This window comes from Anoplopoma fimbria, chromosome 13 (assembly GCF_027596085.1).
Source record: "Anoplopoma fimbria isolate UVic2021 breed Golden Eagle Sablefish chromosome 13, Afim_UVic_2022, whole genome shotgun sequence".
NCBI lineage: Eukaryota > Metazoa > Chordata > Actinopteri > Perciformes > Anoplopomatidae > Anoplopoma > Anoplopoma fimbria.
The window spans coordinates 3,836,308-3,864,299 of record NC_072461.1 but is presented as its reverse complement, the minus strand read 5'-3'; the positions used below and the strand labels follow the sequence as shown (position 1 = coordinate 3,864,299).

Below are 27,992 nucleotides of genomic sequence, written 5' to 3'. Positions count from 1 at the left end.
ATTTTTCTCTCAGTACGGTACACTTCACACATAACAAATAAAGACAATATTTGGCAGATGAGGCATTTCAATTAAAACATTTAAAACACTGTTGGATGCTAAATCACTGACATGGTGCTAAACACTAAATTATTCTTAATGTTGTGGTTGAACAGAAACGGAGTTCAAGTTACATTTTGGACTACAATCCAGTGTCCGTCATCAGTAGAAGGTAATTTAATTTCGGAGTGTTGCATTTAAAGAAAATGAAAAGTCTGCTGACATTCTGTCCTTCATTAGGCGATAGGAATAGGGGGATAACATGCCGATATATTTTAAGTATCTTGTAGTCTGAAATAAATTAATATATTTATTGAATTAATTATTAAAAACTATCATCACAATGTATTCTTTGCATAAATATAGTCTCTGGTGGAATCCTGCTATAGAATTTGGTTTGAAATGTGCAACTAAGACCATTATCATCTCAAAATTGTAAGTGCACTCGGATTAAGATTTGACACATAAGGAATTTCTGACAGATATATTTAAAATATAAGAAAAGCTTTTTCAAATAAATTTGTTTTCACTTGAACTTACTGACAATTATGAAGCATAATAATTTCATACATCTGTCGACAACACAAACAACAATGTGGATACAGTCAATAAGGCTCATAGCAGCAAACTGTGATGGTAAAGGCTTTGTATAGTGTGTGTGTGTGTGTGTGTGTGTGTGTGTGTGTGTGTGTGTGTGTGTGTGTGTGTGTGTGTGTGTGTGTGTGTGTGTGTGTGTGTGTGTGTGTGTGTGTGTGTGTGTGTGTGTGAGAGAGAGAACGTGTGTGTGCTCAGATGCATTTTACTCTTGTGCTGCTACAGCCGGTCACACTTTACTTGGAAGGAAGAAGAAGACAAAGAGCACAATCACTTGTTCTCTATCAGCATTTGCACCTTGCACACCAGATCTCTGGCGTTGGTCAAAATCTGCTTTATGTTGTGGTGCTCAGCCATTTCTGAAAGACAAAAAAACACAAATGCCCAATATTATTTTCTAAAATGTCTGGAGACCATCTGAACAGACATGTAACAGCTAGAAGCTTGTAAATCAATTCATCGTTTTTTTATTTAGGATAGCTCTGCCATATAGTTGAAGCCTGAATCCAGAGCTATGAATGTTTCCTTTCATGTTACAAATTTGTATTCAAATAGGTTTGGTCTTGTGCTCAATGACAGCTGATTCCCTGGTTGGAAACACAACCAACCCAATCAGAGCTTCTTACTTTGGCAAAGCTCAATCAGGACTTAATCTCGGCTCCATTATCAGGCTTTTAATGCTGGAGGAGTTGCAAAATACATTTTTAAAGAATGGAAAAATAGCTGCAGCAGAGGGCGACATTCAGTATTCTGACTCATGCATGGAAAATGCTCACATTCACAGTAGACATTATACTACTGTTTTGGCAGGCCGAAAAGTACTCCTCATGATGAGTAAACTGATTTCTAATGTGTAATATCAGTCGAGGGCACCTTTAACAGGGACGAGGAGATACTTGTGTGAACAATGCCAGCTGTAGAGGAACATATTTTACCATTGAAGAACTTAATGATGTCAGTAAAGTCCATGTTGTTCTCCAGGATAATGTCCCTGTAGATCTCCACCAGCGCCAGGGCAATGAAGAGGACAAAGTGACTAGAAGAGACACACTTGGCTGCCCAGATCGTTTCCCACACTGCAAACACGTCTTCGTACACCAGCTCTGGAACAAAAATCACATAAAGAAACGGGAGTCGATCTCAGCCGGAGTTTGAGGGCTCGGATGGGAGGTGAGTTTGCATTAAAGGGAGTTATCAGTGAAGAGAGATAAGAGTGGAAGTAGGGAGGATATACAGAGATAACCCAGGTGAGAAAATATTACATTTGATGAGTGTTCAGTTTAAACTCTGGTTAATTAAAAACATATCTATGCAGCTGCAATCCATGACAATTGTTTCATAAGCAGCTCCCAGGAATGGTTCTCCATGAATATAACTGTCTTCCAAATCCTTTCCAAGTCTCGATAATAACTTGCAACAGCAGTTTTGGTAGCAAGGGGAATGGTGACAAATCCTAACAGGTCGTAGATGGAACTGACTATTAAAAGAATACCACGTCTGGTGTGCAGTCGTTTCTCGACTGCAGTCTTGAATGTAAAAGTGTCACTTTCGGCGCACAGATCAACCCAAGTGCCATCTCTACAGGCAGGCTGTCTTGATACAAGTGCAGCTGCCTGGTTGTTTTGGATGGCCTTGCCTCGGGAAGTAGGGAGGATATACAGAGATAACCCAGGTGAGAAAATATTACATTTGATGAGTGTTCAGTTTAAACTCTGGTTAATTAAAAAAACATATCTATGCAGCTGCAATCCATGACAATCCTTTCCAAGTCTTGATTATAACTAAATATTTTGTTAGCCAGCTGACCAAGTGGTTTGCTTTTTATCCGACAGTGGGACTTAAAGAGGAGTGAATCAACTGCTCCTCTTATTGGCAAAACTCTTTTGCAACATGCCGTCATTTTACCTCGCTTGAAGTCTAGGAGAAACCAGCGGTAGCAGAAGTAGAAGTGGGTGTAGTCTCCGTTCTGGTGCATTAGCTCAAACATCTCAGAATCCAGGATCTACAAAGAGAGAAAGGATCGGATGAGATTCAGAACAATAAATAATGAGGCTGGTTGTGGAGGAAAAAAGTGAAGTGTCTGTTGGTAATGAATTGATTTAGTGATACTTGACTGCTACAGTAGGTGTAAAGACTTTACTAGTACTGTATCACCTGGATTAGAGAGCGCATGTTGGCAAAGTGAGTATCCATAGCTCCTCCGTGTGGAAAGTTTTGATTCATTCTCTTCATGAGCTCAGTGAAACAGCTGAAGGCCATGGCCTCTGAAAAGAGGAAACAAAGCAAGGAAGCTTGGGTGAGAAAGTGAGTGGGCAAACTGTCTTCTGTTGTTCCATCATGAACTATAAAAATACACCAAATGTCAGAGAAGAGAAGTGATTCGGTGTTGACTCACCATCATCCAGAATGACTAGAAGTGGAGCCAGCAGATCACACATGCCCTGTACGTAACCGATGTCAAGGTGCCTCCAGATATAGCTGTAAATATACGACCAAGAGAAGTGAACTAAATGGTCCTCAGCTACTTTTATCTGCCACATATATGCTGAGTCATAAACTGCTCAGGATTTAAAGGTATTTCCACATTGTCATTCAATGCTGTTGAAGTTAGTTTTTCACAATACTATTCACCATTCATCGAGGCAACTACTTCTAAAGTGCAAAATGAGTAGACTTGTAAATATGATATTTAATCTAATTTTTGGGTGTCCCTTCACTTGTGCTTACGTGGAGGTCTATAACTGTTAAGGAATAATCCTGGCATTATATTTATTTTTTTCTTATTGTCAGAAAATCATTTGAAAATACCCAAACCAACAATGTGTTATTCTGTCTCTCATTACTTTCTGACTCCCCTAGCCTGCCAAGACCATTTGTTCCAACTGAATGCCTACATCTTTAAAAACAGGTCACACATATATAGTTTCAAATCTTAAAAATGTATTTTCCCTTAACAGCCATGCACTCTCATTTTTACCGAATGTTCCTCAAAGGGGTGTAAATCATGCATTGGTCCGGGATTATTTTCAGCTGTGAATTGACAGACATTTACAGCAGGAAGGTGAATGGGGGATGGGCTCAAAATGTTCCACAGTGCGACAGTGTGGCTCATTGTTTGTGTCACAAAAATGGAGGTCTGGGGTACAGATCAATACGCTGTATCAGGCTTCGGCAACACAGACAGTACCTGTTGGTAGGATCAGTTCGTTGTCAGTTTTGACCTTATTATTTATTGCCATTAATAAAATATAAAAGAATAAAAAAATAAAGAATATTGCCAGTGTTATCCTTTTAAGATTCATTTATGGAGCACTTATAAGAATAAGATAAGCAGTGAAAGGTTATGATTTAGTGGTATGTAGATGGAGGTGGAGGCATTATTGTAATCCAAACACCCATTAGCACATTTACATTCAAACCATCAACCCTGAAGGGTAGATAAGTCATTTATATAAAGATGGGTAAAATGATCATATTCACATTCCTTATTACATCCCTAATGCTGTCAGTGTTTTACCTGCACATGATGTTGCGCAGTTTCTCCAGGTTGGCAGGAGTGAAGTACCAATAGTTTCGGTCACAGCGCTGGACATCCTTTTCAATGCGATGCAGATTTAATGTATACAAGTCCAAAAGCTCTTGCTGAAACAAACAAAAATAAGAATAAATGAACAGATACATCAAGCTCATAATAGTGTTGAATTGCCCTAGCATAAATTAATTTGAACACTTAAAAATATATGTGTGCATACAGAGAAGGTACTCCCAGCAGATTCCTGTGAGGTTGCTTCATTCTTTGCGACTCCAGACTTGGCCAGAGAGTCAAATTTAGGGTAAAGGCTTTCCATATCTGGATCCTCACACCTGATTGGCTCTGTGCTGTCTGGACTGGGCTTTCCATGCTCCTCCTCCTGCCTGAGCTCCTTGCAGGGGGCGGAGTCCTCAGAGAAGGACGATGCTTCACAGCGTCCCTTCTTGCTCAAAGGCACCATGGAAACTTTGGCTTTGGGGATCTCCTCCATCTCTATGGCTGAGGGAGACTCATCAGATTCAGTCATAACCTGAGCCTCGTCAGTCTGGGAGGCAAAGTAGGATTCTCCTGCTCTCGAGACCCCGGTGTCCACTGATAAAACAAGATTCCTTTCCACTTCAGGAGGCTTGTGATCAACGGATATATTTTCTCTCCATTCTGCCAATAAAACTTCTTGTGGTTTCCTTGTCTTTGATTCGTCCATTTCTATCGCAGATTTCTCACGCTTTGAAATTTCATCAATACTCACTTCTCCTTCTTTTTTAAGACTTTGCTCCACAAGTTCTCCTTTGGATCCTGTAGCAGCTGCTGACACCATCATAGTATCCTCATAGGGCACTTCTTTATCTGTTTCCCCTGACTCTACAGACGTAACACCTTTGATGTCTGCCAGTGCATCTTTATCTTCACACTTTGGCCCCTCTGTTTGAATGGCTCCGGACTCCTCAACAGTTTTTTGTGTTTCGGGTTGCAGACTTGTCTCTTCGTTGGCCTTCATCAGCTCCTCAGTCTTGGTATTTTCTGCAGTTTTGGTCCCATCAGGTGCTTTCTCCTCGTCTTTGTTCTTCACTTTACCTCCCACCTGGCTGTCCATCTCAACTGTCGGACCTTCACTCTCTACTCCTGCAGGTTTGACTGGGCTCTGTGGTGCCTGAGGAGCAGCTGCAGATCTCGAGATTGTATCAGGTGCAGCGCTCTCCTCCGTGCTGAGCGAGCCGTCCGACAGGCCGGAGGTGACTGAGAAGTTGCGGGAGGAGGGATGTCCGGAGTCAGGAGAGCTTGTCCCGTTCTGCAGAGCTCCATTGGGTATCTTTGGCACCTGTTTGGCCTCCTCGCTCTTGGGCTCCGTTTCGATCTGATCAACCTCCTCTACGGACTCAAACACCTGAAAGAACAAGCCAAAGGGAAGCAGGCTACTCCAGGGGAAGGGATGGGAGGATGTGAAGAACTAGCAAGGGAGAGAATGCAGGGATGAGGAGTATTGGTTCAGAAAGTTGAGATCACATGCATTACTTTAGGATCAGGATATTAAAAGTCTAAAAACTCTAACGGAACGTCATTCAGTTTGCATGAAAGACCATTTTTAAAAGACTATGCTGGCTGTAATATGGTTAGTATTTGATACCTGTGTGCTGCTGCTGGAGTCACTCTGCAGGCGAGCCAGAATCTGCCTGTCTGAGCTCTGGGGGGACTGGGACTGGGTAATAAAGATATAAGATATTCAGACCATTATATTGTTTTATAAAAATATGTTTTACTGATATGCATCTTTGTTATTGTTGGCTCATGACCTGTGTTGTGCTCACATTAAAAGGAATACTCTGGTTAGTATTGCAATTGAGAACAGTTTCAGGACCAATGGTCAATGGTTAAAAGTTCCAGGCATAGGTCAAGCTCCAAAACAGTTAGATTCCACCTTTCCCATGATGCAACAATATTCTCTTTAGACCTTCGCGGCTTGATAATTGTTCATGTCATGCAGATTTGTTATAAAATAGAAAGCTACATACTGTACTGCCTGTAACTAGTAAACAGACATTTACTTGTAAAATTGGCCACATTTATTTCCTAACTCTGAATATATGTTTGCTTCACCTCATTGCTGACGGTGGAGTTGTGGTGGACCATCTTCTGACTGGAACTGTCCATGCTCGCTCCTGAGGAGCACTTTGCTAAAGCAGCAGCATGCTGCTCCTTCTCCCGCTGGCGGACAATCTCCTCACAGCCGAGCCACTCACGCATGGTCTCCTGGTAGCACACTTGGACCTGTTCGTCCACCTGGGGTGAGGGGTGAGCGATCAAGGGTCAGTGGTTCAGGTGGAAAAAGCTTTGAATACAAAGCCATACATGATCAAACTACAAACCTCTTTCCGGTCAGCTTCTGACATTCCAAACTGGTAATGACCGAGCAGGAAAGGCCACACCTCTTTACGCAGCGAGGCGTCCACACCACCGAAGTAGACCAAGCGAAGCAGCTCCTTCTCATCGTATGCCTGAAGACACAAGATCATTTTTTTTATTTTTTTTATCAATCTTCTGATTTGGCCATTTATTAAAATACAATTATCAGTCTCTGCATGTTTAAAACATTTAATAGTGCTTCAAAACAATGGCATTAGCAACATGGCAGCCTGTTTGGAGGCTTCATGGTAGCTTTTACTCTGAATGTTATGACTAATGCAGGAGAGGAAGTGCAGATGGGAAAGATTACATGCACTGGTGCATCTTTCAACTGTGATTATACAGAATGTATGTGCTCAGTATTTCGAATTTTCTTCACAGAAAGACAAGTAAAAATCAAATGTTAGTTAGGTCCAGATCAAAAGACACCTGTTACTAAACCACTAATCTTTAGTTTAATTAAGCTTTTAAATGGTTATTTTATGTCTCTCCATATTATTAACCCCATTATACAGAGCTGTTTGTTGTGTTTGATAGGGTAACTTAAAGAAAAATACAATAATAGAGTAATTGGTTTAAAATAAATTGTATAAGTTAAATGAATTTAAACCACTTATGATGACAACTGAGGCGTTTCCATAACAGAGCAGACATATCCACTAATCATGAGATGAGCTAGTAAGTGGACCATTGTTTGTTAAACTACTGTGTCTACAGTCAATTAACAGAGTCACTTTTCTGAGGGCTACCCCTAAGATAATCAAATCTTACATCAGCGTTATTCACGAAAAACAAAACAGTTTTAGGACAAATATTTGCAAATCAAACATTTAAAATCCTTTTTTTATGTTCAGGTCAAACCCTCCATGGCTTTAGGTAAATGTAACTGATGCCCAAATAGATGTGGACTTTGAGACTGACAGGGCCATTAGTCATGCTTCATGCACACGGTTGTGAGACTAATGGTGTGAGCCACATGATTAACAGAGGATGAATATGGATGAGACAGAAGACTGACAGAGTGAAAGAGAGAGCCTGGGAGTGGACATGCATGTGTGTGTGTGTGTGTGTGTGTGTGTGTGTGTGTGTGTGTGTGTGTGTGTGTGTGTGTGTGTGTGTGTGTGTGTGTGTGTGTGTGTGTGTGTGTGTGTACAGGACGCTGTCTGCAGCTATGTGAGGTTTGTGTTGCAGTGCTGTGACACCAGCGATGCTTACTGTGCAGTCCTGGAGGAACGTCTGCCACACTTCTGTGGTGAGCCCTTTGTAGGCATCGCACGGCACGTCGGGCGCCACAATGGTGTGATTGACGAGAGCAGAGAGGTGTGTACGCACGGTGGACAGGTGACGGCAGTATGCCAACCCTGGATGACAATACAGTTCATTACTGAATGGCTCGGCAGATGTTAGTGATAATTGAAATAATGATATTACGCACTACCTCCAACACATCTTCAAAGTGAATGTGAACACATACTAATATTTAAGGCTTTTTAAGGTAAACATAAAGCAATCACTTACAGCCATAAAACGCCCGAGAGATGATCTGATTCTTCATGTTGTCACACAGCAGCTTCAGAGGAGCCCTGCAGGAAGATACAGCACAGAGCCTTATGTCTAGGAATCACTTTTCTCTGCTCTTTCCTTAAAAAACAATCATCACACCATCATTAAATGAATCGCCTATAGTGCATGAGAAGTTACTCATATTGACCTGAGATACTGTATCTAATGTAGAGTTTATTACAGTGTTGGGTCGAACCTATTACCAATCAAATGATTACCTGACATATGGAACAAATTGGCCCAGAGGCTTGCCTTTGTTTCATAGCCTTCAACCATCTTATCGGCCTCGCTTATCACCTCATTTTCCAGACACATTCTCATGTCAGAGAGGTAAATGTCAGATAATTGTCTTCTGGGTAATTGCAAGGTACCTGTATCGTGGCTCCTTTCTCAGTTTTGTCTCTATTGTTGAGGATTTCTCGTCGGCACTGTGGGACGTCAAGTTTGTGTCTTTGTGTCTTCAGCAGTCTCTTTGTCACAATGTAGCACAACTCAGTCTAGCTTGAAGCGTGCTTATGTCTAACCTCTCATGGTTGCACCCCTTGGGCGTCGCCCCATCAGAGAAGCTCCCCTGAGAACATGACGAACACGAGGACTTCCTGAGAGTGGGATGCCACATTGTAGCTCCCTGATCCATCAAGTCTGGAGGAGTAACTGCAACATGCACACACACACAAACAATTGTTGTCACTTAAAAAGCAATATGCTGCAGAGGCTTTAAACAACAATTACGTGTGCTCTTAGATGATTTAAACACAGTCGAAAACTCTTTGCATAAGCAGAATTATTCAACAATTGTGATCTGCTGAAAGAGTACAATTTTCTTGTGCTTGATTCCTGTTGTAGCAAAGATAAAGCAACAAAACAAAAAAATTCATGCAATCTGGAAAAGATGCACAATTTGAAAGCATGAATCTGTCATATTCTTTTCCAATATTATAGAGAGATAGAACCATTTTGCAAGAGCTTTTCTTAATTCATAAGCCATATTCGATCGATCAGTTATCCACCCATAGGCTGTAAAAAGGTTACTGCGCTGTAATGCAATAAAATGTGTGACACAAGGTGGCAGGGAGCGGGGGTGGTTGGGGGGGGGGGGGGTTAATAACAATGCACATCAATAAACTTTGCCAGAGGCACAGGACAGGTCAGGAGGATTTCAGACGCAGAGAGTTAACGCAAGCTGACAGACGGACAGACGAGCCGAAGTGTGACAGTGTTACAGCCGCGTCCTGTGAGTGAGGGGGATCCTTCAGGACAGCTGCAGGACCTCTTGGGTACAACCAGGATCCCTGTTTTCAAGGCTGACTTTCCACTCAGTTGAAGGGAGAGTGAGGGAGTCAGATTGGGAGGATGGGTTACAGTCACTGTAACAAACAACGAGTAGCATTTTCATAAAAATACAACAATATCGAAAGGCTCGTGGGTGCTGCTCATATTTATTTGCTTCTCTGGAAGGAATCTCACCAAACTCTGACTGGCTGTTTGGAAAGAGGATGCGGAAGACATAGTCTGTGGCCTCGTCCTCCTCCTTATCTGAGACCGAGTCTGAGGATCCAGATCCCTGAGGGACCCTGTTACGCAGCTTGGGAAACACCTTCCCCTGGAATGAGAATACAATTGAAATGAATGCCAAGAACCAAAATGTCTCAACCATCAGAGCCCAGCTAAACCATCCATTTGAATTAAAGATGAGTGTCTGCGTGCTTCAGCTTATTAATAGTGGTTGAGCATGCGTGGGTGGTTTTCATTATTCTGCTTAGCTGCAGATACAATGCTGCTCATAGTCCAACAAAAACATCCATTAAAGAAGACACTTTTTGTGTGGTGGTGCAGAGGGAACATTAAGCCACTATCACAAGTGCGCATCTAAATGTGTTTCTTTATTGATCAGAAAGGGCTGATTTAGCAGTTTAGTGCTCTTTGTCTTGAAGAATGCCTGATATGTGTAATTTATGTTCTAGATCGACCCCAAAGAAAGACCTCAAGTGCTGACCTTTCCCCTCTGGGACCAGAGTGGAGGGTCCAGCTGGCCGTGGGGAAGCAGGCCGTTCTCCAGGCAGGAGAGGAACTGGAGCAAGTGGCCTCCTCTGGGGAAGCGGATTGGAGGTCTCTGTATCCCATCCTGACTGACCAGCACCACCGTCCCCCCACTGTCAACTACAGGAGATGTTTTCTTTTTCTTTAATTATTCATGATGCAATTATATTTGACAGCTGTGTTTAATTGCAGGCAGTTATAACAAGACAAAAAGGCAGTTATTACATGCAAACACAGAGTTAAAATAGGGCTGTAAAGGTTTTTGAGGACCCACCTTGTTGATGACAGTGTAAGTAAACTATCTCCCCCAGAGGGATGGTCATGGCATAATCCCAGTATACACTGAAAAACATGAATAACATACATAGACAATAAATAATGCTTAGACTAGTGTTAGCATACCGGCGGAATCACCACCAAGAGAAAAGCAAATCCACAGGGAATATCAATCTATGTAAATTAAAATTAATTTTAGGGCCAATAAAGAGAGTAGTCGGAAGAGTGCTCACAGACGAGCAGGACCAGAGTTGACTAATGCAATCATCAATTTTTTGGGTTAGAAAAACCATGCACAGGCACAGGAACATAACACAGTTTGCGGGCTTGAGAGATGTCTGACAGTGCCTCAGTCAATAAACCATCTGCTGGCTGCTGGAGTACTCAAAAAAAGCCTCATCAGATCAGCAGCATTGACTCTGCATACTGAGCCACCGAGCCACACACAAACACACTGCATAATTTAGTAACACCCGAGTGTTACACAAACAGCAGATAAAAGACGTTAAGATACACGGCCAGTGTTAATACGTTAGATATTCTTATATGAAAAGGATTAATATGATCAAACACAGGCTTTGTAGACAGACACAATCAGCATAATCATGATCCATTTTGCAGCTGGATAATTTTGCACCTGCATTCGTAGTCCAAGTCTCCAACAGAGCCATTCATGAGCTGGTTGGGTGTCCACTTTAGGGTCATGAGGTCAGCATTCTGGTGCAGAGAGAGGTAGCCTGGGATGGCCTCCATGTCGTCCCTCTGAAACAACCGTGAGGATGAAGAAAATGCTAAGTACGGCAGTCGTGTGCAGGTACATTGGTAACACATATAAACAAAGAATAACTGACATGCATTACAGTTATGGCTTCATAGTCATACATTTTATAGTTTGGTCGTATTAATCTGAGTGCATATCAGGCTCTTATACAGTGTTCTGAGATATACGGGATAACAATACAATATACAAACTTCCATTTTGTTCATGCCTTTCACTTGCAAATAAATATTCATCTGGTGTTAATGACGCTATTTAGTGGTGACATTTCTAAAAATGTCTGACAGAACCTGTTGTCAGTCTGTTTAAAAACATTGTTGCAGCAGACTTTGGCCAGTGTGGAGAAATAATTTATTATCTTCTCTAAACTTGTAGCTTTTAAATTTACATATTATTTCTGAGTGATTAAGAGGCATCAGACAATTACCGGTTGTACAAGCACATTGTTTTTGCCAAACAGTAGGGTCACTCTGCTGTTTTGATGGAGCGACTCCACATATTCACGAGCTGACGGCGAGGGGGAAGGGCGTTCATCCATGCTGCTGCTGGAGTGCCGCTTCTGGATCTGCACAACACAAAATATATCACATCAGATAACAAACATCATGAACTGATTCAAAACCGATGACTATCTTTGCAGTATGTATTACAGCTGGCCAGTCACAGTATAGCCATTTCCCATGAATAACATCTCGTTTTCACATGACTCAAGATGAGAGAAATATACAAGATTCATTCATGTGCACCAATGCAGGCATCCTCACTTGTTCCTGATGCAGATGATTTGTATGCTTTTGCTTGGAATACACAGATACAAATACACAGCACCAAACAACTGTAAAGAGCATTGTGGTGCTGTGAGATGGACGAGTTGACCTGGTTCACTGATAACTTGAAGATTAAACAAGTATGAAGGTCTCGGATACACTCTGTTCTTTCTCCTGGGACACGCTGTACTTCACTTTACCCAGTAATCTTAGCAGGTCCTCTTTAATCAGACAGGCAGCATCTCAGAAGGGAATGAAAGTGATCACAATAAATCTCTGCCTGCTACAGACATCTGTGATAAACTAAAACGAGCCTGGCACTAGTTCTGCATGTTCATCTACTGTATCACCAGTTGTAATACTCACACACAGTGCAGGCCTCTTAGTGGGAGAATCCTGTCTGCAGTGGCCACCATGGATGCGATGTCTTTGCACCAACTCGTCAGCAGACGGGTCTGTCCAGAAGTGGTCGGCTGTCTTCATCTTTGTGTACTCCAGAGCACAAGGTCCAACTGTCGAGGAGAGGTGAACCATAACATAGAGCACACTCAAAAATAGAGAAAGAGAAGGGGTACATTTGATTCAGTAATGTATTGTAACAAGCCTCAGATAAGCTCCCTTTTGATCCGCTATAAAGGCACAAAGAATATTATGATGGTTTAGGGCAGTAGCTCCAAACCTTTTTGGCTTGCAGCCCTTAAAGTTTGGTCTATTTGTAACCAAGCGTAACAAGTTGCATAAGTTGACAGGTAATGGCTAATTCAAATAGAGATTGTGTTTCTCAAATAGGGAATTCACAAGTACATGATGAAAATATAAAACTAAATATAATCAGAGTTTTGTTTGGCAGAAATATGTTTTTTTCTGCTTTCCTGTCTTGTTAATCAACTCACAAGCACTGAGATTATCTTTTGACTCTCTTGGTTGGGAATCACTGCATTAGGGTACAACATTTGACTAGCCTTATCTAAAGGTACAGGTCAAATTGATCAAATGGCCACATTCAGCCCCAGCAGCAATGCTTCTGGCTCGGCCTAAAAAAACTGTCAGTGTTCATTGGTGGGAAGCTGCTGAGGGATCATGTCGCTGTTGCAGCAGAACGGACCTCTACTGGTAAGCCTATCAGCGCTACTTGCTTGAGTCTAAAACCTCCTGTGGTCCTCAGCAGAAACAAAGAGAGAGGAGAGACGGGCTATTATGCTGCATTCACATGGAATCAGGCAGTCAGTAGATGGCAAACCTATATGTTAGTGGACAAGAGCAGGATGGCACAATTAGGTAAGGCTGGCAGAGAATGCCAGCAACAGTAAGGGTGAACAGCATTTCAGTCCAAAGTTAAAATATTCTAACTTTTCACCGTCCTCCGCAAGCAAATTTACAAACAGGTGGACGTAGCTCCCTTACACAAGGAGAAAGTTGTTAAGGTTTGCACTAGAATATTAAGAGGAGGCAGCATATTATAGCTACATGTATTCCTGGAATGATTAAATCAAATAATACATTTCATATTTTTTTATTACATCCCCATAGCAATATCTCGACACACGCATTTCATTTTGCCTTCTGACTATTTGTTTGTTCTACCCATGTGGTCCAGAGGGTGTGGTCCGTCTAACGTCTGCCTGATTCCATGTGAAAAAAAAGTTAAACTCTACTGTACTTGTGTCTAAGACCACCATGATCTCACATTTTTATGTAAACATGAGCCCAAACAGAGTGTGGCACATAATGCAAGATTACAACATTAAAAGACACAAATTCTTTCAATGTAGTACGTTATTACCTAACAAAGAGGCAAGGATCGGTCCGTCCACAGGGTCCATTAGAACAGCCTCTTTCTCGTAGTATTTACTGGGAGACAAACATGAAAGGGGGATTTTGAGGGGACATAGAGTTCTTGTAACACAAGCAATTGAACGGCCATCTCATTGACCCTTCTCAACGTACCTGCTGTTCTCCACCAGGTAGAGGACAATCTTGTCCAGCACCTTCTCAAATAGAGCCGTCCGGATCCACAGGTTCTTGGCTCCCTGCGGGCTGAGGCTGGGCAGTCGGGGCATCTTGCGAAGGCTGTCCTGACTTTGCAAGCTTTGACTTCGTCTGCAGGAGAAAAAAGGGTCACACATTTCAATATAGACAAAAGAAGTATAACATGTTTTTTGTTTTAAATTCCCTTAAGTAAAAACTGCATCTGCATGACGCAAATGGCATCAGTGATTCATGATTCATAAAGCTCAAAAACATGAATTATTTAGAAGCTTGTCATAACAAAAAATAGCCCTTCAAGTAAGCAGACAGCCATTTGTTTTTCAGCGCTTCCGCTCACACAAGGCTTTGATGTAAGCTTTGAAGTCTGCTGTGATGTGTGACAACAACCAGGAAGTGTGCGTCTCTCACTTTGTCTCGATGATCTGCTCGAGCTCCTGGGCCTTCCTACACAGCTCCTCAGCTGGGACGAAGCTTTTCCCAACCTTCATGAAGAGTGCTGCTATCTTGTTGCTACGCAGAAAGCCTGCTGCTCGCCGTTTCAGCCCATGTAGAACACATGCCTCCACTGCAGCTGTGTGGACACAAACACATGGTTGAATAAAATATAGTATAATCTTTACCAAGGTGCACTATACTGATACTGTACGCCGGACTACATATCAACAAAGGACAGCAGACACCTAAGTATCTCCATTGAGCTCCGTTTTGGTCTCCACCAACTGCCGGAAAAATATCTGGCTCTCCAAAAAGAATCAGCGGAAAGAGTAAAATGTGAATATCTGATAGTACAGCTTGAATTTGTAAAACTTGATTGGTGTCAATAAGTTATCCAGCAGTTTTGTGGCACAAAATATTTGCCAGACATGTCATGTCATACGTCCACTTCAACTGAATTAACTTTATTTCACTGGGAAAATCAACTAAGTGTATACATCCCTTTCCAGGGAATTATGGATACAATAGCAACAATGCACAACATGTCAAGTGAGTTTCCTCACCCTCCGCAATTCTGCACAGCGCGTATCTACTGTATTTACATGTTTTATAAGGTGTTTATATGTACCTACATATTGGTTGACACTCTGCATTAAAATATGAAAAGAAGCTTGAGGCAACTGGTACCATAAACACTTCTCTACATATCTTGAAAATGTGTGTTGTGTATGTGCTCAATATATAATCAAACCATTCCGCTACATTTTCAGGAGAAGTGTTTTGTCATTGTTTGCTAGGTTAAAGACTGAATATCTCTTAAATGGATTTTCTAGATGCAAAAAACAACAACATTTTAACCAATTGAGGCTTTCACATAATCATCTTTGCATAAACTATGTTCATCCAATAAGCTGTTATAGACACATAAGTCGATGACACGATGACACAGACTGTACAGAAAAGCAGACAGCCCTCTTCTCTCTCAGACCTACGTGGCAGCACCTGGAGCTGTGTTGACATTTGAGTTCTCTTTCAGGACTAAACCTGTGGCTCTGTTCACATGGGGTCAGGAGGAAGGCTGGTGTTGCCATGGGAACCCCTGTTGATGGAGCTATGGAGCTCTGGGAGAGAAGAGCGGAGGGAGGGGGGGAGGGAGCGGCAGCTCATCAGCATCACGATCTCTCTCTGTCTCCATCATCCTCACTCCTTCAAACACAGCTCCCAACCCGCCCTTTATCCTATTCCTTAGTACATCTGTCACTGCTGTTACTACGATCTCTGTTAACAGGGTTTACTTTAACCTGGATAATAAAAGTGTCATCATAGACATTAAACTTTGTTATCTTTTTATCAAAATATGTCAAATTTTGCTTTTGTCTCTCTCTCTTCCTGCAATTTGCTCCTTATCTGTCTGTGCTGCCCCCCATCACCATAAGAGCAAGAAGCTAAATGTCAGAACAAAGGGTAACATTAAAAGGTCTCCAAATATAGTTCATCCTCCTTACTCTCATTGTTTCTGCTAATTAGTCTCATATGGCAAAAGAGCCAAGCCATCTACCAAGCTATAGAGAAAATGCCAATGTGTCAAAAAAATATTCAGTATGAGACAAAGGCATGGAGATGGAAAAGGTATTCTGTAAAATGAAATGTTTGATCTGACCCATGTTCCTACAACAATAATCACAAACAGCAGTGACAAGAAAATGAGCTTCATATCAGTTGGATCAGTCCTTTGTGTGGTCCCTCCTGGTAAAAACAGCTAACACGGTAAATTGCCTCTAACCATCCTGTATCTGTGGCAACTGAGTGCATTAACAGACTCTTGGACAGTGACACATGTCTGACCAACACTTCACTCACACCAGCTAAAGGAATCAACAGTCTTATCGACAATGCTGAAATTAATAGTCAATAAGTCAATAAGTGGATCCATAGAAACATTATCTAATGTTTTTGATCAATTTATAATTTCTGTTATATATCTAATATGATCTATTATATCTAATATAAAAAACACACACAATTGGTGATAACAGCTTCTGATTGGTCAGCATTTGCATATTAGTAATTTCATAGTTTGACATTTCATGGACAGAATGATTAATCAGATTGCTGATTAATAAACAGCCATTAGCTGCAGATCAAAATATGTATGATGCTTCACCACCAATTTAATTCACATATATATATATATTAATATTAACTTTTCTATCATTTAATTGAGCAATATAGGACATCCAGAGTATTAATAAACAGCAAACAACTATTTCTTATGTAAAGATATAGTGGATTAATGTCTATCTGGGCAGAGAATGAAGTTGCTCTCCCTCTGTGTGTGTTGTTATCCGAGCTTCTCCTTGCTTTGTTGACATAGCCGGGCCTGTTGCACCTTTGTTTTAGTGCATTTTAGTGCATGTAAGTGTGGCCCAATAGCTGAAGTGAGCCTCCTGCACTGCTCTCATACTGCGGTAACAGATTATAACGCCATTGGCGTTAAAAAAGAATAGCGCCCGCCCTCTGGTTCCCCCTAAGCTAAACACTGTTAGCTCTGTCAGCTTGTTGGCCTAATTGGCACTGCTAGCACCGTTAGCTAGGACCTTGTAGTATAGAGCATGTGATGGGAATTTACAAAAAGGTGTTGAACTGGTATTACATCTATGATAAATTGGTTATATTTGATATTATGAATAAGTGACAGTCAAATGCTGCTTTAAACACATAACCACCATTGGTCTAAATTGCAACTATAGAGAGATTCATTTTAACTGATTTGGCTGCCAGTTTAACTTTAGTCACAATTTTGCTCCCTTTGTTTACAAAGTTGGTCAAATGTTCATTACATTTAAACATAATAAAGAAAGAAAGAAAGTGCAATTTGTAAACTAAGAATTTACAATTAAATTCAGGAAATCAACTGATTTAATAATCTATCAATGAAACTACACTGTACGGTTGTCTTTATCTTTGCTTCATAACTAAAGTCAACGAAGGCTTTCTGACACACATTCCCTCCACAGCGTCTACATTTCAGAACCTGCCTGGACACCTCATCAAAGTAGCCATGATAGTGGAGGCTAATTGCTCCCCGGGGAGCTGGCCGAGCTCCTCTCCCATCCTCCTCTCCCATCCTCCTCTCCCTTTGATCTCTGAACAGACCACAGCTGAAAGAGGACACATAGTAATAAGAGTCTTCTTTAAGAATCAAAAGAGGTGTCAGGAGGAGGACAACAAAAGAGAGAGATGAGAGGGTCATCCTGAGTTTATTTTTGTCCACTCGAACGTATGATAGTAGTAGCAGAAAGACAGGACTCAGACTGACCAGCAGCTATTACAGGCAGTTAGATGATACAAAGGTTAATGTTCACACCGCAGGCCAAGAATAATGATCACACACGGACATAAAAGCATTAATGGAAACACATAAAGCACATACATGGCCACAATACTGATGGATGTAAAAAAATGTAAAAAAAAAAAATGACTGCCAACCATTCGTATTGCAATTAATGTATGTCCAAACTGTCATTACTTCATAATTGTATCCTATTAGACATTTTTGTAAAATTTGCATAATTTGCATATGAATTCTTGACTTATGACCAAACATTGTGTTTTGTGAGGTCACATTGACCTTTGACCTCCAAAATATGATCAATTCAATTTGAGTGCAAGTGGATGTTGGGGCCAAATTTGAAGAAATTCCCTCCAGGCGTTCCTGAGATATCACGTTCAACTCGAAAACATCATGTCCCCGGTCATGAATGTGGCCACCATGGGCTCATAAAAAACACTGTAATAAAAATCTGTGGTCTGTGACTAATTATTTTCATAACCGTCTGAGGGAAAATAAAACCATAAAAAGAGATTTGTGAGCTGATAACCGGGTGGGAGAGATGCTCGACATCATTTGCTTATGCTGATTTAATACATTTTAAACTTGTATTGTAAATCCTTTTCACATTCTAAAATATGCTACAATTAGATATCATTATTTTCTTACCTCTAAGGACCCAAGAAGAAAACAAACTTGATTGTGTATTCTACATAGTCTTGACTGCAGCAAGACATTCAGGACTCTCTTTGACCGTCTTCCTCATCATCAGACTATTTAGTTTAACTTTCTAATTTTTTGTTACTCTCACTTTGACTGTAATGTCTATTTGTGTGGTGTTCTTCTGACAACAGCTGGTAAAACTGTGTCTTATATTATTTCTGTGAGTACAAGTATGGATCTCTTCGCACATATTTACCCCATATGATGAAGACAACTTATTCAAACTATTTTTCTACATGGTAATAAAAGTCTCTCTGTCAAGGAAATGTTTCATCACTGTTCACTTGTTTATACCATGAATACAATTTCCTACATTTCCATGGCTTTCTGAGAGTCTCATAACATGACTTAAGAAGTACTTGTCAAGTCTTTGTCTGCACGCGTTGCTTCCAGCAAATAAAAATATCCCGTTTTCTGGAAGCTGAAAGTCATTTTATTCGCACTAAAGTCCCAAAATACATCTTGTTATTGATCACAGCTCTGGACCGAGCCAGACATCTGACTAGTGTGAGCGCCTGCATGTGGGCAGCGTGTTTCTCACAGTAATCATGCTGCACTCTGTCAGTGCCATTTGGAGGCAAGAACAATAACATTTGGTGAAATACTGAACTTTAAATGTCATTTATTTCTATATCACACTGATTATATGCTTGTACAAAAGTTATGCTGATGATGTGAGAGTTCACGTCTCTGGGCCAACTCAATCTCAACTTCCTTCTAGAGACGCCGTGATGCAAATATGTTCTTTTTGTTGGAAAAAAGACCTACGTATATTATAGGAAAACCAATCCAATATATATATATATTGGAATTGGTGTGGGGGTTTTGTTTATTATTTTAGCCCTAACACTTTCCTACAAGCAACATGGCAGGGTTATTTTTGGAACATTAAGTAAAACTACTTCTAACTTTACATTTGACTCTGAGTGAATTTCTGGGTTACCTTTTATTCTTAAAATGGCTGTAGAGTGGAATTATAAGCAATGTGTCAAAACCCCAGTGTACTTTAATTGCCTTCCTGAGTTTAACTTTGTTTCATCATGTACTTAATTTTGTCTACTGATCAATAAAGTTAAACCTTGGTAGATGTGTTTTGTGTAAATTAATTTGTGACGACGGCTAAATAAATATGTATGATGAGAATGAAAAAGATATAAATAAAAATTGAAGTAATTAGTATAAAGTTAAAGAAAGCAGTTCATGTCGAGAAAGAAAATCAACAGGTTAAAATGAATTAGTAAGAAGTTATAGCGACCTGCAAATATATGTAAAGTAATAGACTCAAGACTACAATATAAAGGTGACACAAATAACTTAAATCGACAATATCAGGAATGTTTTGAATGTAAAGAAAATACTCAGGTTATTTCTAGTGTGGCAGAATAGTTAAATCTAAAGAGGTTATAAAGGAGCAAAAGCCGAGGGATTCATTCCTGTTTGTTGGTTACTTACCACAAAAGGACACAATATGGCTGCTGTCTTCGTGAACAAATTTCCTGGTGACTGCTTCCTCCATAATCTGCTTCACCTGTCAATGACATGCCAGATGCTGGATGACTGATTCATTAACATGCCACGAGTGGTACACACAAAGTCAGTGAGGGGCTTGTTGGTGAGAGTGTTACAAAAATATTTCTGAGAATAATTATGAGAATTTATAAAAACGTGTACACAAAATTAGGAGCAGAAGGATCAGGGGTGAACTACGCTTGAAAAGTTAAGAGGAAGAAAAACACAGAGTGAGAAGAGTGCATATTAAGATGGTGGATGAGTCACCAGCTTTCATCTCGAGGATCTCTACTGGGAAATGGAGGTGGTACATTTGGGGGTGGGAGAATAAAGGGGTAGGGGGGGGTTCCTCCATCACAGACCCCCTTGTCTGAACAGTTTGTAATCCTCAGTGGGAGCAATTGATTCTGTTGTGTCAAAGGCTGATGACGTCCTATTCATGCAGGCCCAACTTCTTAAATAAAATGGAGGTCAGACACGCTCAAGAGGTAACGCTCATTAGTTAGGTTTATCGTCACGGCAATGTGCCCCTCTCACCGTTGGCCTGACAACAGCAACAGACCAATAGTTAAGAAAATTGATAAATCAATCCTTCTGGTGGCTATGGAGACGTCCCCCTGTGTGGGCACCGCTCTGCAATCTGCATGGGGAATATCAACCTCCGGACACAGCCTCACAGATAGCTGTAATTTCCTGTTGTAATGAGTCTGTCCACAATGGCCATATTACACAGTCAAGTTCACCTTCTACACAAACACAGACACACACAGCTTCATGCTCCAGTGGCTGACACAGTATATTTTATCCTTCATTCCAATCTGAACATTGATTCAATCCTTCGGTGGTGTGAAGAAAAGGTTTTCTGTGAGGCAGTTCACTGGTCAAGAAGCAGCCAGCTGTCTAACAACATCAGTTTTCACTGTTTGATATTTACAGCTTGATCATAAAACTTTCCACGAAATAAAGTTCTGTCTTCAGGTTTTTTTCAACTACTGCTCAAATTTATGGACCAATAATCTTAATATTTGGTTTACTTGCTGTAGACGGAAGGATTATATTACCAGTAACTTTCAGTGCTGAAAGATGTACTTTGATGTTTTACTTAAAGGTCCAGTTTGTAGGATTTAATGGCATCTAGCGGTGATGTTGCAGATTGTATCCAACTGAACACCCCTCCACTCACCCCTCCCTTTAAACATGTGTAGGAGAACGACTGTGGCCTTTCTCTAGAGTCAGTCAGTTTGGTTTGTCCGTTCTGGGCTACTGTAGAAACATTGCAGTGTCACATGGCTGTTTCTGAGCTAACAAATACACCACGATTTTAGTTTCAGGTGTTTATACACCGATATATGAATATTACATTACATTTCTGCTAATAGACCCCCAAAATCCTCCACACTGGACCTTTAAGTAAAACAGTATATATTGTCCAAACCTACTTGAAAGTCAGAAATTGAGAGAAGCAAAGAACAACTTGTTTTTCTCTGCTGGTGCTGGGAAGAATATGCACACTGGGCACGGATTGCACCCACACCGTTAATGCCAGATGACTAATCTTTAAATATTTTATATATAAACATTCACTAATTAGATGGCAGTCATTATGCAAATGTGGAGTATTCACATCAGAAGCATTGTTATATTCAGAATGAACTGAAATGATTCATGCAACCAACACAACAGAGACAGTGTCAGTCTGATGTGATGCACACCCACTCTGCTCACAATCACACTTATATAAAGTCTACACACACAGAACACACAAACACACACAAGACACAGGGGGCTATAGGCCCTAATTTTCTTTATGAGTGCACCTGACATACAGGAAGCTGATTGATTGGCTGCCAACTTGAGGACACAGACTACTTGTGTTTTCTCATCTCTCTCATCTGGGCTACAGACCAGGCCTCTGAGGAATTCATATGGTGAAGTGTCTAAGCTCAGACAACCTGCAGGTTTCTATGGAGACGGCACGTGTCTCACCGTGGATCGCTTTCGCCCAAGAAGATGCATGAACAACATTCATTCATCGCTGAAATAAACAAAAACATTATTGCGGCTCCCCGACTACAGCAACCAATAATATCCAGATGCACTTTGCTGTCATGGTTTCACATATCATCCAGCAACCAAGAGTCCTAGTGTGTTTATTTGCATCAATAAAGCAAAAATAATTTAACATTTAGTAGCCATACCTACTAAAATGGCACCACAAAATACATATTTACAATAATTTACAGATAAAACAATGTACGTATGTTACAACAACTATTAAATGTCTCTTTTACAGAGGCAAAGCCTGATGAATCTGCTGTGAACTAACTACTGTAGCCTGAGGGCATCAGCCAGAGTGATAAAAGATCTTCAGAGTATTCCAATTAACTCTAAAACAGCAGAGCCAAGAAATAAGAGACAGAGAGAAAGCCCCATCCATTAACGGCCACCCTTCATTATTCATCATCTCTATGGCCACTGACGAATGAAGGGAAGAAAAGAAAAATCATCATTGGTTATGCATGTTAATCCATGCATAGAGCTACACTTCTGATTTAGAGTTACACATCTGAATTACGACTTTATTATTTGAATAACAATTTAATAATGAACATAGATCAACATCAAGGCAGTGATTCCATCACAAAAATCATTGCAACAACAATACCACCTGGAACAATTTACAAGACAAGCAATCACCCCAAGTTCCATTCAGCAGCTGTTCTGGACCTTTTGATCACATAACATGATACTCTTCAGCAGATGGGAGTTGGCACTGAAGTTTACATCTTCAATTTTGCATTTCTTCTTTTTTACTTTCATTTAGACTTCTTGCCCATGTTGGTTTAACCTACTGGTGAGATTGTTTCGTCAACTTCCCAGTTCAAGAGTTTAATTTCACTCTCAACCTGAAATAATTGTAATATGACACACACAGCATCACTGAAGGTTGAGGTGGACCATAAAGCTGCTGCATAGTATTACCTCAACTGTCACGCCAACAGCACCTTGTATTTCAGTTTGATTATAATGGTGCACTAACTCGCTAGGTAATCCTATCACATCCATATCAAAACCCGATTATGAAAACACTCACCTAGAAAGGTCAAGACTGTATAATTGTCTCAGTGTAACTCTATCAGTATCTATGACAACAATAATATTTGATGATCTTCCTGCAGCTTGTTCCTGCATTTTGAAGCAACCCTGTTTTAATGTTTAATGTTTTCTCTCAACGTGTTACCAGGAATCAGAAAATCTCTATTAAACAGAAAACACAGAACAAGACTGGTGTATTATCTTACACCCCGCTGACTGAAACCTTGTCCTGAGTAACCAGCAATGTAAATGGTGCCGATCTATGTGGCCTGCTCTTCCAATAGTCTCTCTCTCATTCTCTCTCTCCCCCTCTCTCTCCTTTAGCAAACACAGGTGTGTGTTCGTGTTTGTGTGCTCGAGGAACACAACTCAGAGTGACGAACAGAGCAACACAAAGAGAAGGAGACAGACTGAGAGGAGTTATGTATCAAAGCTAAGGCAAATAGGAGCTCTCATTCAAACCAGTATGTGCCAGAAGGTAATTTCGCTGCTACAGACGTCCTGCACTCTCTGGATAATGGCCCACATCCAGGTATATCTGAGTAGACTGGTGACACACAACCAGCTGGACAAGGAGAGCTTGAGAACACACAGCATAGAGACACCATATGGTATAACCCACACAGAGTAATAATAACTATAAACTAAAGGGAAAACATTACAAACAACAACATCCATCCTTACATACTCATGACCGATCAATTGATGATAATTCTTTGTTAACCCATCTAGATTAATTTGTATAGTATGTGTATTTATTGTCTGTGTCTGTGTAGCTGTATAGTATGTGTATTTATTGTCTGTGTAGTTGTATAGTATGTGTATTTATTGTCTGTGTAGTTGTATAGTATGTGTATTTATTGTTAGTTGTATAGTATGTGTATTTATTGTCTGTGTCTGTGTAGTTGTATAGTATGTGTATTTATTGTCTGTGTAGTTGTATAGTATGTGTATTTATTGTCTGTGTAGTTGTATAGTATGTGTATTTATTGTCTGTGTAGTTGTATAGTATGTGTATTTATTGTCTGTGTAGTTGTATAGTATGTGTATTTATTGTCTGTGTAGTTGTATAGTATGTGTATTTATTGTCTGTGTAGTATGTTATTTATTGTCTGTGTAGTTGTATAGTATGTGTATTTATTGTCTGTGTAGTTGTATAGTATAGTATGTGTATTTATTGTCTGTGTAGTTGAGCTGCTGCAACACTTGAATTTTTCAATAAAGGAATATAATAATAATAATGCTGATATTCATGAAGTGCTATCTATGAATAAAGTGAGCTATCATACTGTGTTGTTCCATCTACAGACTCCATCAGGCTGCATTCGTGGTAAACAGTACACTGTGAGTGAATCCCAGTAAGGCCATATCAGCACACAGGAGGCAGGATTCATTATGGGAAGGGTCTGGTCTCACTGATAAGACTGCAAACAAGGCTCGATAGAAAACAAATCAGACCAGTCTCCTTATTTCTCCTTTCACAAGATCCAGGATGAGATTTTTATCTTTGTTTGCTTTGCAGAAATAAAGTCTTGTTATTTATAAGGCAATGTGAGATGAAACTAATGAAATAAATCCATCAACTGTTAACAAACGGATGTTGAACAAAGTGGTCTTGTCTAGGATAAATCTGGCCAGGAAAAGGGACTCAGTAGCCTAACACTTAAAAAAAAAAAAAACTACTGTTAATGTTCCACTGCTTCAGCTCTTAAATGTACAAAACAAACAGCAGTACAATAGTTTAGATGATACTGGAAAGCTCCCAGGGGTGACTGTACATTTCTTTAAATCTGTAAATGTTAGGTAAGGTGCTAGTGATTTTGCAAAAACCTTCCCTGAACAAACAATAGTGACTACAAAGTAAACACTACTGTAGGACCACGGAGACTTAATGGAGTGACACACACATCCGTTTGCATATATATCATAATAAGCTTTCATTAAAACACCTTATTATTATCTATCTTCTATACAGTGTATGTATTATAGCTAGTTTGTTTGAGGCTGAATTTGTTTCATTATAAATATCTGTGTTTCAGTGGAGAGCTTTAGTTTTCTGCTGCTGATTGCACCAGCTGTTATATAAGTTCAAAGTAAACTGATTATGACAGGAAGGTTTACTAAGTGAAAATGTAACTTAACACTACCCAAATTAAACCAGGTTTCACCACACAAAGTAGCTAGTTATTAGTAACTTGCAGTAACTGTCATGTGTGACTGAACCAACAGCCAAAGCTAACGATGGCTTGCTAATGTTCAGAATATAAACGAAACAGTTTATTAAGAGTAAAATCAGTACGGTCCACACATTGGACATGACACTTAATCAAACTGTTGTTGAATGATTATGTAAATATTTATGGAATTGCATTTTGCAAAGTCAATCTCTGACCCACTTGCTCAACCAGGCAATTGAAAAAAAAACCCATTATCTTTGAACCCTTAATGGTGCAAGATAAAGATTTAGTAAATGCCACTGGTGTGAAACTAGCTAGTTGAATGAACTCATGAAGATCAAACTTAGTAATGGATTTATGAATAGCTGGTGCAACCCAACACCGTGGCCTAAATGCAGTGATTTACCAAGAATGTTACACAGTAATAACTCATGAATATCTAAATATGTTTGGAATTTTTTACAGCTACAATCCAAAAGTATTGACTTCAATCCTTCATATCAGATGAACACTGTAGGGTAGTTTCACCAGAATTTCAGTAAACACCCTCAGCAGGCCCTATATGATAATATTAACCCGTAATCGTAATCAGATCCAGAAAAGGATGATATAGCCGGTGTGAATCTTAAGCAGTTTTCTTTAGATAAAACAAAGGAAACAAATGTCAGACATAGTTAACAAATCCTCATTCTTTTTCATCCAAATGGATGTTCATTCAGTTTGAGCTTTGCATCTCAGCATCAGCACTATTTGCTCCCATGTAACAGGCTTTACATGTCATAGATCTTTATGCTCCATATGTCCTCTCTTCAACAGTTGGGACCTAAAATCTACAGCAAAAGACTGCGGTAATCTTTCTGAGAATTCACAAAAATGAAGATCTCTAAGAAGCAACCTCATTCATGGTTTGAATGTTACACAGACTAAATGGTAGCGACATCTCATTTGATCTCTGCTGAACTCTGGTCTTCTGTTTTACTGTGGTAACCTCAAATGATGATGAGTGACATGAAATGCTGAAAGCAAGCTGAACAGACCACCAGAGCTGCTTCCATGTTTCACTCACACACACACACACACACACACACACACACACACACACACACACACACACACACACACACACACACACACACACAGTTTGTGTCTGACTGTAACAACCAAATGGCTTGGCAGAAGGCTGATGGTTTGCTCTGCCATGAACACCACAAACACAATCTGTTTCCTTCATGCTGCTTCTCCACCCGGATAATTACTGATCTAAAACACCAACACACAAAAAAGGGAACAAGATATATAGAGAAAAAAAAAGATAAATACTTTAAGGGTACCATTAGTAATCTGCTTTTTGATATGGGCTTGTTTTCTACTCTTTTTAAAGAGGTTGAGATTCAGATGAGCATCCAAGTCATCTATCTCAGGTGTCATCATCAGTTAGAGTCGGATCGTTTAGTACAAGAGTCAAACGTTTGATTTATATCCGTTCACAGGGTGAACTGTGCAGCTTCATGCCAACTAACATGTTTGTTTTTCCGATTGGATAAGTGCTGAGTTGAAAACACCCACCTCCTTCTTGACGGTGCGCAGCAACCTCTGACGGGTCTCTGTCTCTAAAACACAGCGCAAAGGAAGCATTTACAATCTGACACAACTCCACTTAATATGTGGCCACAAAACAACACAAATATCATTTAATAAATAATGTTTTGTTGCTCCCACCTGCCATGATTGTTGCCATTGGATCCGGTCTCCTGTCTGCAGCCCTTCTCATCAGCTGAGTGCTGCTTGTACACTGAGATCACAACTCCACCTCCTGTAACACGCCTCTTAAAGACGCACACAGAGCCTCCATTGGGTGAAGCAGTGTCGATGGAACAGGCTTATGATTACAGGTCTTTTTTTTTTTTTTTTTTTTTGTTTGCTTCTGCACGATTTTGGAAAAACTGGGACAGTTATGTTAAGACACTACTCACAATTCACACATCAGATCTTTTGCAAAATGGAACATTTAAAATGAATCAATGTTTATAAAAAAAAACTAATTTTGTCCACATATGGTACACACACACACACACACACACACACACACATGGGGCCCAAAATCCCTAGCGGCGCGCCCCTGGGCCACACACACACACACACACACACACACACACACACACACACACACACACGATTCATTATTATATTCCTTTTATTGATCCCCATGGGGGAAATTCGGGTGTTGCAGCAGCTCAACTACACAGAAACAGATAATAAATACACATATTATACAATAAAATAAAAATAGAATAAAATAAAAAATAAGAATACAAATAAAAAATGTACAGTATATCCACATGGTCAGTATATCCACGCTGGTCAGCATGATGACAGACTGTGGTCATGATGAGATTGTCTTTGAACCAGTTACACACTGCTGCACTCAATCTGAACCGCTTTTAATATGTTTTAATATGTTCCTTTCTAATTATATCGTCTGTTAGAGTGGAGTACAAGAATATATTGACAAAACCCAAGGGTGTGTTGTACTTTATACTGATATCTATTTCGCTCCAATTAGGTGCAAAGCAGAAATTGTGTTAGAATTTTGAAGGAGGTTTTGCTCTCTGGGAGTCAGTCTTGATAATTGTTCTTTATATGTTATTTAAGTTTGTTAGCAATTGAAAAAACAACTACTGTAATGCAAAGATGGATCAGATTTCTAGCATTGAAATCTGAGAATAATTTCCATTGGATATAG

The 27,992-nt window shown here is 40.1% G+C and overlaps 1 protein-coding gene across 1 annotated transcript; it reads right to left on the bottom strand.

Moving 5' to 3' along the window:
* Positions 1 to 788: 788 nt before the first annotated feature.
* Positions 789 to 27,020, bottom strand: sgsm1a (small G protein signaling modulator 1a). Its single transcript, XM_054610817.1, has 25 exons — positions 26,969 to 27,020; positions 26,816 to 26,859; positions 19,920 to 19,995; positions 14,387 to 14,549; positions 13,937 to 14,089; positions 13,773 to 13,840; positions 12,356 to 12,501; positions 11,650 to 11,787; positions 11,082 to 11,206; positions 10,443 to 10,510; positions 10,125 to 10,288; positions 9,596 to 9,731; positions 8,653 to 8,782; positions 8,084 to 8,148; positions 7,781 to 7,926; positions 6,529 to 6,657; positions 6,260 to 6,442; positions 5,790 to 5,861; positions 4,386 to 5,612; positions 4,151 to 4,275; positions 3,029 to 3,111; positions 2,788 to 2,897; positions 2,539 to 2,635; positions 1,569 to 1,736; positions 789 to 992 (listed from the first exon to the last, which is right to left on the bottom strand). Exons 1-25 carry the CDS (start codon positions 27,018 to 27,020, stop codon positions 904 to 906), a joined length of 3,957 nt encoding a protein of 1,318 aa, XP_054466792.1. The 3' UTR covers positions 789 to 903.
* Positions 27,021 to 27,992: the final 972 nt, after the last annotated feature.

Excerpts from the sequence above, each read along its gene's own strand:
- sgsm1a (XM_054610817.1), bottom strand. The coding sequence starts at position 27,020 with ATGAGAAGGGCTGCAGACAGGAGACCGGATCCAATGGCAACAATCATG. Across the intron at positions 8,149-8,652 it reads AAGGGGTGCAACCATGAGAG|GGCTCCTCTGAAGCTGCTGT; the intron begins GTTAGACATAAG and ends ATCTTCCTGCAG. Across the intron at positions 2,636-2,787 it reads ACATGCGCTCTCTAATCCAG|ATCCTGGATTCTGAGATGTT; the intron begins GTGATACAGTAC and ends CTCTCTTTGTAG.